The sequence below is a fragment of the Brassica napus genome, chromosome C1 (assembly GCF_020379485.1).
Source record: "Brassica napus cultivar Da-Ae chromosome C1, Da-Ae, whole genome shotgun sequence".
Taxonomy (NCBI): domain Eukaryota; kingdom Viridiplantae; phylum Streptophyta; class Magnoliopsida; order Brassicales; family Brassicaceae; genus Brassica; species Brassica napus.
The window spans coordinates 20,052,402-20,066,400 of NC_063444.1; the positions used below are offsets into that span (position 1 = coordinate 20,052,402).

The following is a 13,999-nucleotide window of genomic DNA, read 5'->3' on the forward strand; positions in this document are numbered from 1 at the left end:
TCTCCAATTCATCGTACTTTACTTTTGTACTAGTATTTAGAAGCAAAATCATTTCAATTCATCTCTATTTTTGCTTCTAAAATAGAGGTTGCTATATTTTCCTCTATATGTAAACGAAGATACATCATTCTTCTATATTTTACTTTATATTTATAAATTTGAGTTTTAGAAAATACATTGGAGCAAAATTCATTCTTATTATATTTTTTCTATTATAGAGATAAAAACATGGGAATATATTGGAGATTGTCTTAATGCATGCTTATTTGTTGGTGACACGTAATCTAGTATACATCTATTTAATGAACATGTAATGCGAGGAATTAATTAGATACTAGATGATAACCCACGTGTATCCGTTGGGTGAGTTTTTATACTTGTGTTTGTTCATTAAATGGTTTTAAAATTTTGCAGCACTAAATTTTTATCGATTGTAAAATGACGAATACAAATATTGGTCTATTAATGTATCATCATTGTTGAAAAGTTGACGTATTACAGTTTATTTTAATTAGTTTTAAGACTTCATATGTACAAAAAGAAATTAAATTTTGCGGCTGACACAAATCACTGAAACCAGATAGGCAACATCGATTGTAAAATGACGAAAGTGGATTAGATTTTCTACTCTCGATTTGTTTACTTGACTCTCCATAAGTGATTTCATTTTCTACCTCTATAAAATTGTGTTTTCGTTCTCGTTTCTGTTTCACTGATATGAGTTTTGTTTCTTTTTTTAACTTCTTCTATAAATTCGGTGAATTACATAAGTGTCAATTAAAAAATTGACATCTGTAAAAAATTAGTTCTACTCTAGATACATATCGAAGAATCAGATTATTGAAGAAAATCATCGGCAAACTCTATTCACAGGTTAGTGTTCAAATCTAATATATCAAGCTCTTATAGAATATAAGTGCATATTCGAAATATAACTTTCTGTCTAGTATATATTCACTAGTTCGGTATAAAAATTATCTAATTCTAGAAAAACAAAACAAATTACTTATTTTATTAACCTATGCTTTTGAGGTTTAGTTACTTAATAGTATACTGATAAAAATATATATAATACTTTACCTTTCTAGTATATGTAAGCTATGTATAAACTAAAAACTATTTGATTTATAAATTGATAAACTAGAAAACTTTTAATAAATAGTTCAAATCTCTCAATCGTACAATTATAATAGCTAGATAATGTATTATGAAGAATCAAATATTAGACGAATGATCAAATCTCTCATTCTTTGAACAAATTCAAAAGAAGATGATCGGAATCTTGTCATGATATTTTATTAAAATTTTTTTAGAAATTAAAATCAAGACTAAAATATTTAATCTGAATAAAATAATATATATATATATAAAATTTATCACGCGCAACTGAATGAAATGATCATTAAATCGTATGATCATAAAATCATATGAATATGAAGTCTCATTTAATTGATATTCATATTAAATATATATAATATATCATTTAAATTAAACTATATACCATATTAAATACATAAATATGTTAATTTTAAAATTTGCATTGAAAAAGTATTGAGTTTTTAATATTTTAATTTTAAAATTTGCATTAAAAAATCTCACATTGAAAATTTTGTGATTGATATTTTAATTTTTTTTCTTACAGGAAATATAAAAATATTAATAAAATCATATGAGTAGGAAATCTGGATAATAAATATTTATTTTAAAATATACAATATATTTATGTCAATAGCATCGAAATTTAATTTTATACTATCTAAAATAAATAAAATGATTTTTTTGATTTATTACCTGAAAATTATTGTAAATAAACCAACAGTATTATTTTTATTTGATTGTCTTAAATCTATATATTTTAAATGATCACGTTAATTACTTACGCATGCTTATTCTATTTGATTGTCTTACACATGTAGCTTACAACTGTTGGTTCAATTACATTAGTAAACAACAAACAAAAAGTACAAATAACGATTTTGTCTTATTTATATATTACTAGGGGATAGGACGGCTATATAAACAAATAAATAATATATAAACATCTTAAATTTTAAATTTTAATGTGCATTTACCAATATAAGTATAATTTGGTAACTTCAAATTATACTATTTGTTAAAATAATAATTAACCTTTAAAAATTTATAACACATATTGTTTTTACATTTTTAAATATTCTCCTATGAGAAGTAGTTTTTTTTTTTTTAAGACGTTGAAAACTCTTTTGGAGTTAGGCAATAATGGTTTGCTATTGTGAATGGACGTGTTCTTTTAAGATATACTTAGACGCGGATATGAATTTTCAGTTTTGGAGCGCGGATATGAATTTTCAGTTTTGGATTATTTATTTTATTAAATGATGTATTTGTAATATTCGTTCATATTATATTCATTAAGTAAATAATTTTTTTTTGCATCTTAAACCATCTATTTTTTTTACGAATGTGTGATATCATATAAAAAATATTTAAAAAATGAGTATAGAGTTAATTAGATAATTTTAAAAACAGAAATTTTTCTTTCGTGTGCGATATCATATAAATAATGATCCGCCCGGTTAACAAAAATCATGATTATTTTATGTGTAATTTTTTTTATTTTGACAATTTCCTTAAAATTATATTAAATTTTACATATTTTAATTAGAATATTTTAAATATCTTTACCTTTTTATTTGAAATGCAACTCAATATTTTTTAAACAATAATAACAAAATATTTAAAAAATATTTTTAGAATTTGTTTGAAAAATATAAAAATTACATTTTAAATTAAAATTATCCTAAAATATGATAAGTTTTGATGTAAACGAAAACTCAAATTATGTCAAAAATAATGACATTCAATGATAATAACAATTTTAGTTGATTATTCTTTTTAAAATACATTTACAAAAATATTGTTTGAAAGAAAATTAATTTATCTTTCAAATATAAAATTAAAATATTATAATTAAATAATAAAAAATATAAATAAAAACCATAAATTTAGCAAATGACAACTGAGTTATATTATGGTAAAATGTTCTTTCTAACAATTTATCAAATGACAAATGAGTTATGAGCAAATAATACCATATAATTTTTAAAAACATAGTCATTCTTAAATATTTTTTGAATAAATAATTATTTTTAAATTTAATCAACTGAAAATAATATCCGTACAATTGTGTGAGTCAAATTCTAGTTTTATTGATACATGTTATATATTAGTGTTGCATGTTTTAGGTAATATTTTAATGATGCACGTTTTTAAAAATTTTCATTATTAAAATTAGGCACGTAAGGATAACTCATGAGTTTTTTTGGTCTATTAAATGACATTATGTCCAAATTTATTTAAAGATATTTCATTAAGGTAACTGAAAAAGATAAACAATAAAATAGGAAGTTTAAATTCATTTAAGCATATTTCATTAATGTAGCTGAAAAGACAAGTAATAAATTAGGCAGTTTTATTCGTTTTAGGATATTTCATAAATGCAACTGAAAAAGACAAGCAAAAAAAGGAGTTTAATTAATGAAGTAAGAACATTTTCAAATTGGTACTTCTCTTTTAATAATATAGATATACTTGGTTAAGACAAGCGCTTTGCGCGGAATGAATATTAAATGCATTAAATATATTTACATATTATAAATAATAAATATATATTAAATAATTAAAATTCAATAAATATTAAATATATAATTAAATTAGGAAATATTTTCAAAAATACTATTTTCAAAGTACCAATTTTCATATTTACACTAACCACTTTTACCCTCATCTTTAATGAACGGCAAAAGACATTTATAACCTTTTGATTAATTTTGACAATAAAACATTGTTTAACTAATCTAAACTTAAAACATCAACTCTAAACCCTAAATCATCAACTCTAAACCCTAAACCATGAAACTTCAACTCTAAACCCTAAACCCCAAAACATCAACTCTAAACCCTAAATTCTAAATCATAAACCTTTAAATCTAAACCCTAAAACATTTAACTCTAAACTCTAAATCTGAACTTAAAACATCAACTTTAAACCCTAGATCATCAACTCTAAACCCTAAACCCCGAAACATCAACTCTAAACCCTAAACCCTAAACTTTCAAATCTAAACCCTAAAACACTAACACTAAACCCTAAACGTAAACCCTAAACCTTAAATCCTATATTTTTTCTGAAATTCGAACCCTAAACCCTAAAACCCTAAACCTTCAAATCTAAACCCTAAAACATCAACTCTAGTTTTAGGGTTTAGGGTTTAGGATTTAGGGTTTAGGGTTTAGAGATGAAGGTTTAGGGTTTAGAGTTGATGTTTTAGGGTTTAGGGTTTAGAGTTTACTTTTAGGGTTTAGGGTTTATTGTTGATAGTTTAGGGTTTAGTGTTGATGGTTTAGGGTTTAGAGTTGAAGTTTAGGGTTTAGGGTTTAGGGTTTAGAGTTGTTGTTTTAGGGTTTAGAGTTGAAGGTTTAGGGTTTAGGGTTTAGAGTTGATGTTTCGGGGATAAGGGTTTAGAGTTCATGTTTCAGGGTTTAGAGTTCGTATTTAAAAAAAAAAGTTTAGGATTGATGGTTTAGGGTTTAGAATTGAGGTTTAGGGTTTAGGGTTTAAATTTCGAAATAGTATAATTCGAAAAAAATTAAAAAATTTATTTTTTATTTTTTTGGATTTTTATTTATTTAAATATTTATTTATTATATATATAAAGGATAAATGCATAAGAGTCTTTTGCCACTTAATGAAGAAGATATTTTTGAAAATGTTCTTTTAGTGGTGGTAAAAATGAAAAGTGGTAACGTGAAAGTGGTAAACATGTAATTTTCCCTTAAATTAGTGCGAACATATTAATCAATTTTATTAATCTAAAAAATATTTTATTATATTTGATAGGATATGTAATTAAATTTAAATGATACTAACATACATATTATATTTTAGTATATTTTTAATATTAATGTCTATTAAATCATGATTTCTACTCATATAGTTTTTTTGAATCATTTGTATCTTTTATGGAAAAAAATGTAAATTACTGATAACAAAATTTTCATTGTGGGATTAATAGTTTTAGTAACTTATAATTTTTAAAAAAATAAGTTGTCAATGTTCGTTCAAAACTTTTATCAAAAAAATTGTTCAAAGTAAATTTTGAAACTAAAATATTTATGTATTTTATATGTTTTATAGTTTAATTTGAAATGATATATATATATATATATTAATTTTAATAATTAATTAAATTATGTTTTTTACTTATATCATTTTGTAATCATTTGTATTTTGACATGACAAAAATTTTAAACCATGGATCGTAAAATTTGAATGTGAGACTTTTAACAATTTTAGTAATTTATATGTGTTTTTAAAAATTCAAAATATAACATATACAGAAAAATCTAAATTTTTATTATATGATTACTGTGGTTGTTTAATTTATTTAATAGTTTAAAATTAAAAAAATATGATAGAAAATACACTAATTTTTATCAAATTTTTATTATTCAAAATCATTAATTGTCGCATATACTTTTGCCACATTAGACAATTCTGTAAATTTTATTTAAGGAAATAATAAAATTCATTAATGATGAATTTATTGTTAGTTTAATAAATAGCTTATTATATATTTATGGATCGACATATTTCTCTAATGATTCTAAGAATCATCCTAGTGATGACACGTTGTTACAAAAAAAAGTTGTAATACTTCTCAAATAATATATAGGAGATATATAATTCATAATATAATGTTTACATATAAAATTTTACACAACATAGTAACTAAAGGTGAGTGGGATTATGATGCTCTCATTGTAGATGAAAGATAATTTTTACCTCTGAAAGTTGAAACTACAAAGACAAAAAAACATAATTTCAAAAAATGTATGAACTAATTTAAACGAAACAAAGTTAAATAAACTCATTTTCTCTTAAATTGTGTTTTTATTATGTTTAAATAAAATTTAACTATTTTGTAGCAATTTAAATTCATTATTATTATACATGTTTTTAAATAAATTCATAAGTTTAGTAAAAAAAATTATATTACAGAATAGATTTTTATAATTTTATAAAAACGTTAAATAAATAAATAAGAAGTTTTTTGTATCAATATATTAATAGATAAGAAAATGAATAATCAATATACTTAGAATGAATTAAAGAAAAACTCAAACTTAATTTAGTGTAACATCTCTTTGGGAAAAAAGAAGGAAACCATTGAGAATCATTTTAAAAAATGCTTCAATAGCAAACTTGTTTCAAATTCTATAATCAAAGTTATGAACATTTTGGAAAAACTTCTTAACCAGAAAGCGACGTTTTTTTTATTCTGAGCACTCTTCAAAACTTCTTTTTTGGCTGACTAAACCAAAAGTCCTTAGTAACATGGATTGGATCTTAGGATGTATGATTAATATGTGAACACAAACGGTTAATGATGACACAAATTAGATTCTAAGCTTACTTACAAAATCTTACGTTTAATGAAAAATAGCAAATCTTTCAAAATATAAGTAACTGCAGTTTGGATTTTTCCCATTTATGATACAACAAACTCTCACTCTGCAATACAAAACCTAACTTATCCTTCTTCATGTCAACCATCATATATAGAGCCATGTACAAAAAGACTTAGCTGTTTTCTTGGAACGAAAAACAATCAAATATTTTTATGAGCTTTCTTAGCAGTATGCTGACCTAGAAAGCGCAATAGGATTAGCTTGCAACTCCAATAGTCTTCTTGAAAGTTTTCCTTCAGAAAGACTATTTTTTTCTTTGTTTGATAACCTGAAAGCTCTGAAAGTCTGCATTTTCATCCTTCTTGATCCCTAGTGTTTCCCAGATCGAACTTTTAATGGCTTCCCCTGGATCGAACTCTCTGCTTTGCTTTTATATCTACCAGGTGACTCGGTTCTTTAAGAACAGTTCCTGGTTCAGCAATGCTCTTGTCTTGTTGGATAGAGGACCCACCATATGGTGTTGTGGGTTTTGGCATCCAGGCCAAGCTGTTCTACTTTCCCGGAGAAACTCATGAAGAGCTCCAATATGCTGGGAGAAAGTAAATCGATACAACCTTTGATGAAACACTGTTCCAAGCGTACATCCAAGATGGTGGTGGTTTTGGAAAATTGTGGAACTATTGGTAACTGTGATTGTTCTGGCCTCCTTATTTGACATTAAAGAAACCGTAATCTGCAACTCTTTATAGGATTCTTGCTACCTGGTTTGTGTCTTTAGCATTGATTTTGAAGAAAGATTCAACCCTGATGCCATTGATTCGCAGAGGACTGAATCAGAGCAAAAGTGTGGAGGAGATTGGTGCTGTTAGGATGTTGAAGATCAGCGGTTTCTGCAGCCGCCTTCTGCAGATGTTATACTTACATTACAGTTATTAAGAGAAGCCAGATTCTTGTTCTTGCGTCTCCCTGCACCGACCAGAACGTACCTCATCGTTCCACCAGCTGTCCAATACCTCTGACATTTCTTGCATACCAGTTGTAGTAGCAGAGCTTGGTCTCCATGCTGTTGAATCACATGCAAGGCAGAATTTTCTCGGGTTTCTTTTGCTTCGCCTCTGAGAGTAAGTACCATTCTAGTAACAACTCTTCATCCGTGTTTGCAGTTTTAGGTGTTTCCGTTTTCTCAGTTATACTCGATGTCATATACTCTTTATAGATTCATCCCTCAATGACTCTTCCCCCACTCTCTTTATCTTTTTCTTCCTAGGATAACATAAAGTTGATTATAATAGTCAAATCACTATGCTAACAATATTGTTCATGCCAAACAAACATTAGAGAATAAAACAGACTGTTTATCTGGAAAAATCAGCGCTAAATCTCAACTCATAATCACAGTGAAACCAAATGTATTTATTTTTCTAGATATCAGATCACAAATTCTGGAATTTTTCAGTACCAATAAATGCTAATCACGATTTTAAAGCTTCTGAAATCAACAGAAGCAGAGAAGCTATGATTTAATTTCGTCGGTAATTAGTAAAACGGTGCGACCTAAATGTTATTCAACGTATCAAAATATCGAATGACTCATCTAATGTTTACAGTTTTTTAAATGGAAAAGAGGTGAAAACCTTGTTCCAGATAAAACATTTCAAAATCATACCTAACGTATGATTCAGAGAATTTGGGTATCTGGAGAAACAATGAGATTTGGCGAGGGGTCCGTAAATAATAAATAGTTTCTAGTGTTTTTAGGATTTCTGAAGATGATGTTTACGGGATGAAAGCTAACATTTTTATAGCTATAGAGTAAGCACCTTGGAGAGAGGGAAGATGAATTGAATGAGGAATCATGTTTGGATTTGGTTAAAGGAGTTAAGACGGTAGTTAATGACGATGAATCAAAGCATTCCATAACGGTTTGTAGTTGATGAATCTAAGACAAAACGGTTTCAATTCATAGATTTACCATGACGAACCCTCTCGAGGACACCACTGTTGCTTGAGCTAGACAGAGATCACAGAACGATGAACTGTAGATGTCGACATCCCCATTCTTAAAGAAGATTGAATGTAAGAGGCGTACATTGTTTTTTTAACAGCCCAAGAAAATAAGAACGAAGCCCAAAAATTAAACCGTAAAACCCACCTTTAAGCAAAACGAAAGCAAAGAAAACTCAATAATTAAGAGACGCATGTCACTCTCTCCTCTGACGTGACATCATCAGGAGAGAGACAAAGTCTATTTATATAATAAGATTGCTGCTTCAATCACGTCCGTTCCTCACGCGCCTTCTCTCGTGTTTTATATATCACTACAAGTGGAAAGATTTGAAGACAAAATGTTTCTTTCGTCTGATATCTCTGACACAACATGTTCTGATGTATAATCTATATAGGGGACAAAATGGTAAGTTCTCATTCACCGATTTATCCTATACCCAATTAAAAAGTTCTCTGTATAGTTACCTAAATAACTTTTATTCTATGTATTTCCAAACAAATAGATCTAAAAATTATTTATATACATGATGTTTATCTCGTGTAAGGCACGTGTGTTAACTTAGTTTATTGTTAAATTACTACAACATCTAATGAATAACTAGTCATAAATATTTTGTAAACGCACTAATTTTTAACTATTGTATCATTTATTCAAAATACTTAATAATACTAGAAACCGCAATTAACCGTATCCGCAAACTCGAGCGAGCGCAGTCACAATCACTAACCGGTCAGACCTGAGTCAACGTGTTTAGTTGGACCAACTTAGAAATTGGGCTAATGGTTGTGGCCCAATAACAAATGTGAAGAAAAGACTTGTTAGATTGCTGCTGGCTCATCATCTTTCTTTCTACCTCCGAGCAAAATCAGCGGCGGAGAAACCTGACCGATGAAGCAAGTTATGGCGAGCATGGTTACGCAGGCACCATTGAAGTCGTTAATTGAAGCTCTACTTCTGATATCGATATCATTTATGCCTCTCTCCAGCGCTTACCGACCAGGAGATATCGTGGCGATGAGCAAGATGGGACAGTACCATTCGGTTCGTATCCCTCTTTACATATTTAGCTGAGATTAACTTACAATTTGACGTAGACTAAGGATCTGTTGATTCCATGTGCAGTCGAGAACGACTTGGCATGATGTGATCGGAAAGCATTGCCCGATCTTCGCCGTTAATCGCGAGGTACTAACTGTGTATATGATTAGGTTTCGAAATGTTCCTGGGAAATTAGATTGAATTTTCATGCCGATTTGCAGGTGCTGATCCCCATAGCGAAACCAGTTGGCTACACTGGAACAGATCCTTATAAGATGTGAGAGTTTTTGATTCCTTTGAATTGAGATTGATCTGTCTTTAGCTTCTCTGCCAAGTTCATCGCTAGCTAGCTAGCTCGAATAGGAGGTTGTGAAGATAGATTCACATCTCATCTACTTTGATTAGAGTAGGAGCCGTTTTTGTATGGTGTGTTTAGTTCTGTTCTGTTGCAGATTGTTGTGTACTTCTAACGTCTTCTCTGCGATGAATATGCTGATACGGCGACATCTTTTCCTTGTTTGTTACATTAGTCGTATGCTGATTTTGGTGTGGATATGGATTGGTTTTACATGCAGAAAATTCCAAGTTGGAAGTGAGAAATTTCTGATACACTGGCTTTTGGTGATAAACCGGAAGAGTTCAGAAGTTCCAATGATCGATGTCAATTTGGTATGTGTAGTTTGCCTTGGGTTTTGAGTCTTTTATAAGCTTCCACTGATTAGGTGTGTATGAGTCCTTTTGAGTGTGGGTTGTTTTGCACAGAGATATTCTGGAGGAGATTTGCTTGGAGTAACAGCTCAAGTTGTCGATATGCCTCTTAGCTGTACGTAGAACTCCATATCTTGTCTCTTTATTATCTGGTGAAAGTTATAATCTTCTTTGTGGCATTGGGTGCTAATATATAAATGTAGGCAGTTTGTTTACTAGTCTTTATTTGTTCTGCTGTTAGCTTTATGTCAATTATACAGGCTGATACTACCCATCAGCAGTTTTTGTATAAGCTGAGATTTTATCCATGAACAGATTTGAATACACACCCGGAGATCCGCAAGCAGTTCTGGGATCCTCAACACTGGCCGAAACATGTTCTTGTTAGATACACATGGTATGCTACTTTTCTTGACCACTTTCAACTCTGTCTTACCTCTCTAAATAAGATAAATAAGATAGTGGATACGGTCGAGTCGCGATATTTAGCTAAGAGACACATAAATGTGATGCATGCAGGAAGGAGCAGTCAGAGATTGATGTTTCCTCTGGATTTTATGTCCTCTTTGGCTCAGGTAAATCCTTTTTTTTGGTTCTTGCTAATTGATAAAACGGGAAATAAATTCATACACTTAATGTATTATAATCTTATGTTGTGAACTTGTGATCAGCTCTCACATTCTCTTTCGTACTCTCCATTTACGTCTTACAATCTTCACGAGAGAAGCTGGCAAGGTAGATGACGTTCATGTCCCTCTCAAGTTCAAGTGTATATCTTTCTATCTTGGACCTAATTCTTGAAACATGTTGTTGTAGGTTTGTAAGAGAGACGGTTGTGGAAAGCAGCTCGAATGTTGGAGAGTTTGGCAAGGTTGAGTGAGAGTCATATAGTCAAAAGAGTATATGTATGTTGTTGCTGCTGCTATAGATGCTTGGACTTGGTTGGTTAAAACAAAAAACAATTCCAGAAAAAAGGAGATTTGATCGAACTTGAATTAGTCGAAAGCAAAACTCTGTTCTTGTCGTAGGTTGTTCCAAACCAAATCAATCAACTTGTAGATCGTCTTGCAAAACAGAATGAAAACGAGTCCTGCATGTCCCCAAAGGAAAGAAAGTTGAGCCAGGGAATCATCAACTCTTACGACTGGAAAAGAATTGCATGAAATAACTTAACATATAATATGACGGCTTACTTTTATTCGAAGTTTCTCACTAAACAAACAACAAATGAAAAATCGTAGACCAAAAGATATCTCCAGATGCATTCTATCTTAATGGTGTGGTGTGATCATGAGGATTATTAATGTATGATATGGGTTTATTAAATATTTCCAACTCACAGTCAATTGATAATAAATGTATTAGTTTGTACCATCTAATACTCTTTCCGTTTCATATTAGTTGTCGTTTTAGAATAAAATTTTTGTTTCATTTTGAATGTTGTTTTATGTTTTTAATGCAAAAGTTATTAACAATATTTTTCTTTTTATTTTTTTATTGGTTAAAATATGGTTAGGTGTATAGGTAATGATGTTTTTATTTTGGAAATATGCAAAATTAAATGTTTTCTTAATCTGTGTGTATAAACCTAAAACGACAACTAAAATGAAACGAATGAAGTATATTATTTCTTTTCTTTCATCAACATATCTCATCTCACATCTCACATCTCACATCTCTCACATTTCATGTTCATATACATAGGCACGGCCTGACTTTTTGTGGCTTAGAAGCAAAAAAAAAAAAAAATTGTCCCTTTAATATAACATTTGGTAAAATTGGTATAAAAAAAGAATCAAACCTGTCAACAAATTGAACAAACGACTAGTCCAAAGCCAACTGAATCAACCAATCTTTTCTCAAACTGACCCCTAAAATATATTTAACTATATCGACCCTGAAGCACATGCTTGATAGGGTTGTACTCAAGCACGGCCTGTAATCATACATAGACGTATTATCATCAATAGATCGTTCTAACAACTTCTACTAATAGTTGGGTGGTTGTGATACCATGTTTAATTTAGCATTTTAGCTCAAAACCAATCAAGAAGATTTACTTGTGACCTTTATAAGTTACTACTTCATTATTGGTTTTTTTTCATTAACAGCTAGAATTTTTGTTTCCATGGCTAAGATATCCAGTATCCACAATCTTAATTCAAAAATGAAGTCAGAATGTTTCATGATTTTATTTTTTATAAAGTTTTTTCTTCGGAATACAAAATACCAGGGACGGAATTTTAATTATCTAAGGTTTTTGTCCAAATTTATGCATTGATCCCGGTATAAATTTTCAACTGATCCATTTATTTTATGAAGTTCACGCTACCTTAATTAAAAATACTTATTTTTTATATAAGATTGACCTGGATTGTAAAAGTTTCTGCCTCCAGCCACTGCAAAATACAATCATTTAACTGAGTGATCAAATGGATGTATTTTGTTCCATTTGAATCTAACATCGTTAGATCACCATTAACCCTAGCACCTTAATTTTTTTTTTTTTTTTGGTTTTTTCTCTGATTAAAAATAAAAATATATTAAAAACGAACCAATCGCGGGCTGCCACGTGTCAGTGGGAGTCCACGAAACAGTACAAGCATCGATGCTAAATCTGGTGTTTTTGGCACCCCTTCTTCCTTTTTTACGGTGGACTCCATTACTAAACACTCCTTTAAGCATCTCCTTGTTCTTAGTTAGAATATGTTGAGTTTTAAATGGACACTCCAAATTTGTAGGTGACACAATTATGACATCTACTTTTATCTTCCAGTTTTTTACCTTCATGCCATAGTTTATAGTATACCAACGTTGACAAGTCATTGAATTGTATATATGTGGAGCAATGACTGGTCTTTTATGTGCATACAAGAATGAACTACAGTTTTTTTTATAAGAGGCAATGCATTAAATGAAACCTACCACCAACTAACCTCACACAGTCTACTCTTCATGCATTTGCCCTTTTGGATCTTTCTATATAAACACAAACTCTATTAGCTCACTTCATCATCCAAAATTAAACCCATTACTTACTTAAGCAAAAGAGAAAGAGAAAAGTTTAAGATTATGGAGGGCTTCTTAAAGCTGTCAACATTGTTGATTGTGTGCATGTTAGTGTCTGCTCCAATGGCATCAGAGGCAGCAATCTCGTGTGGCGCCGTCGCCAGCAACTTGGGGCAATGCATTAACTACCTGACCAGAGGCGGTTTCGTTCCTCGAGGATGTTGTTCGGGTGTTCAGAGGCTCCATAGCATGGCTCGGACCACACGTGATCGGCAACAAGCTTGTCGCTGCATTCAAGGAGCAGCTAGAGCCTTGGGTTCCAGACTTAACCCAGGCCGTGCTGCTCGTCTTCCTGGTGCTTGCCGTGTTAGGATCTCTTACCCCATCAGCGCAAGAACCAACTGTAACAAGTAATCTAACTCTCACTCTATTTATCTCATTTTACTTTAGGTTGTAATAATTTTATCGGGATTTTAATGAAGTACTAACCATATATGATGATGTGTTTGATGTATTTGGTTGGTTTCAGCATCCGGTGAGCATGAGAGGATATATACGTTGAAGTGTTTTAATTTCCATAAAAAATAATGTCACTACTATAATTCTATATCCTTTCAATGTTATGTGTTGTTTTCAGAATTAATGTGTTTCATTTCTTTCTTTATATACGACGGTCCATTTACGTGGCCATCTCAGTTATGTATTCCTCTAAAGCGCTAAGACCACAATTATCGGGGAGATATAAGAAGAATCCTTAACAAAAAAATAAAATAAAATATAGTGTGG

At 30.1% G+C, this 13,999-nt stretch overlaps 2 protein-coding genes and 1 pseudogene across 2 annotated transcripts; 2 read left to right on the plus strand and 1 right to left on the minus strand.

Moving 5' to 3' along the window:
- Nucleotides 1-6,470: 6,470 nt before the first annotated feature.
- LOC106352302 lies at nt 6,471-7,713 on the minus strand (annotated as a pseudogene).
- Nucleotides 7,714-9,200: 1,487 nt separating this feature from the next.
- Nucleotides 9,201-11,193, plus strand: LOC106349055. Its single transcript, XM_013788942.3, has 9 exons — nt 9,201-9,499; nt 9,581-9,643; nt 9,718-9,773; nt 10,072-10,165; nt 10,259-10,319; nt 10,520-10,601; nt 10,724-10,779; nt 10,876-10,939; nt 11,021-11,193. Exons 1-9 carry the CDS (start codon nt 9,347-9,349, stop codon nt 11,082-11,084), a joined length of 693 nt encoding a protein of 230 aa, XP_013644396.1. The 5' UTR covers nt 9,201-9,346; the 3' UTR covers nt 11,085-11,193.
- Nucleotides 11,194-13,135: 1,942 nt separating this feature from the next.
- On the plus strand, nt 13,136-13,912 carry LOC106349054 (non-specific lipid-transfer protein 5-like). The gene is made up of 2 exons (XM_013788941.3): nt 13,136-13,623; nt 13,743-13,912. Exons 1-2 carry the CDS (start codon nt 13,277-13,279, stop codon nt 13,750-13,752), a joined length of 357 nt encoding a protein of 118 aa, XP_013644395.1. The 5' UTR covers nt 13,136-13,276; the 3' UTR covers nt 13,753-13,912.
- Nucleotides 13,913-13,999: the final 87 nt, after the last annotated feature.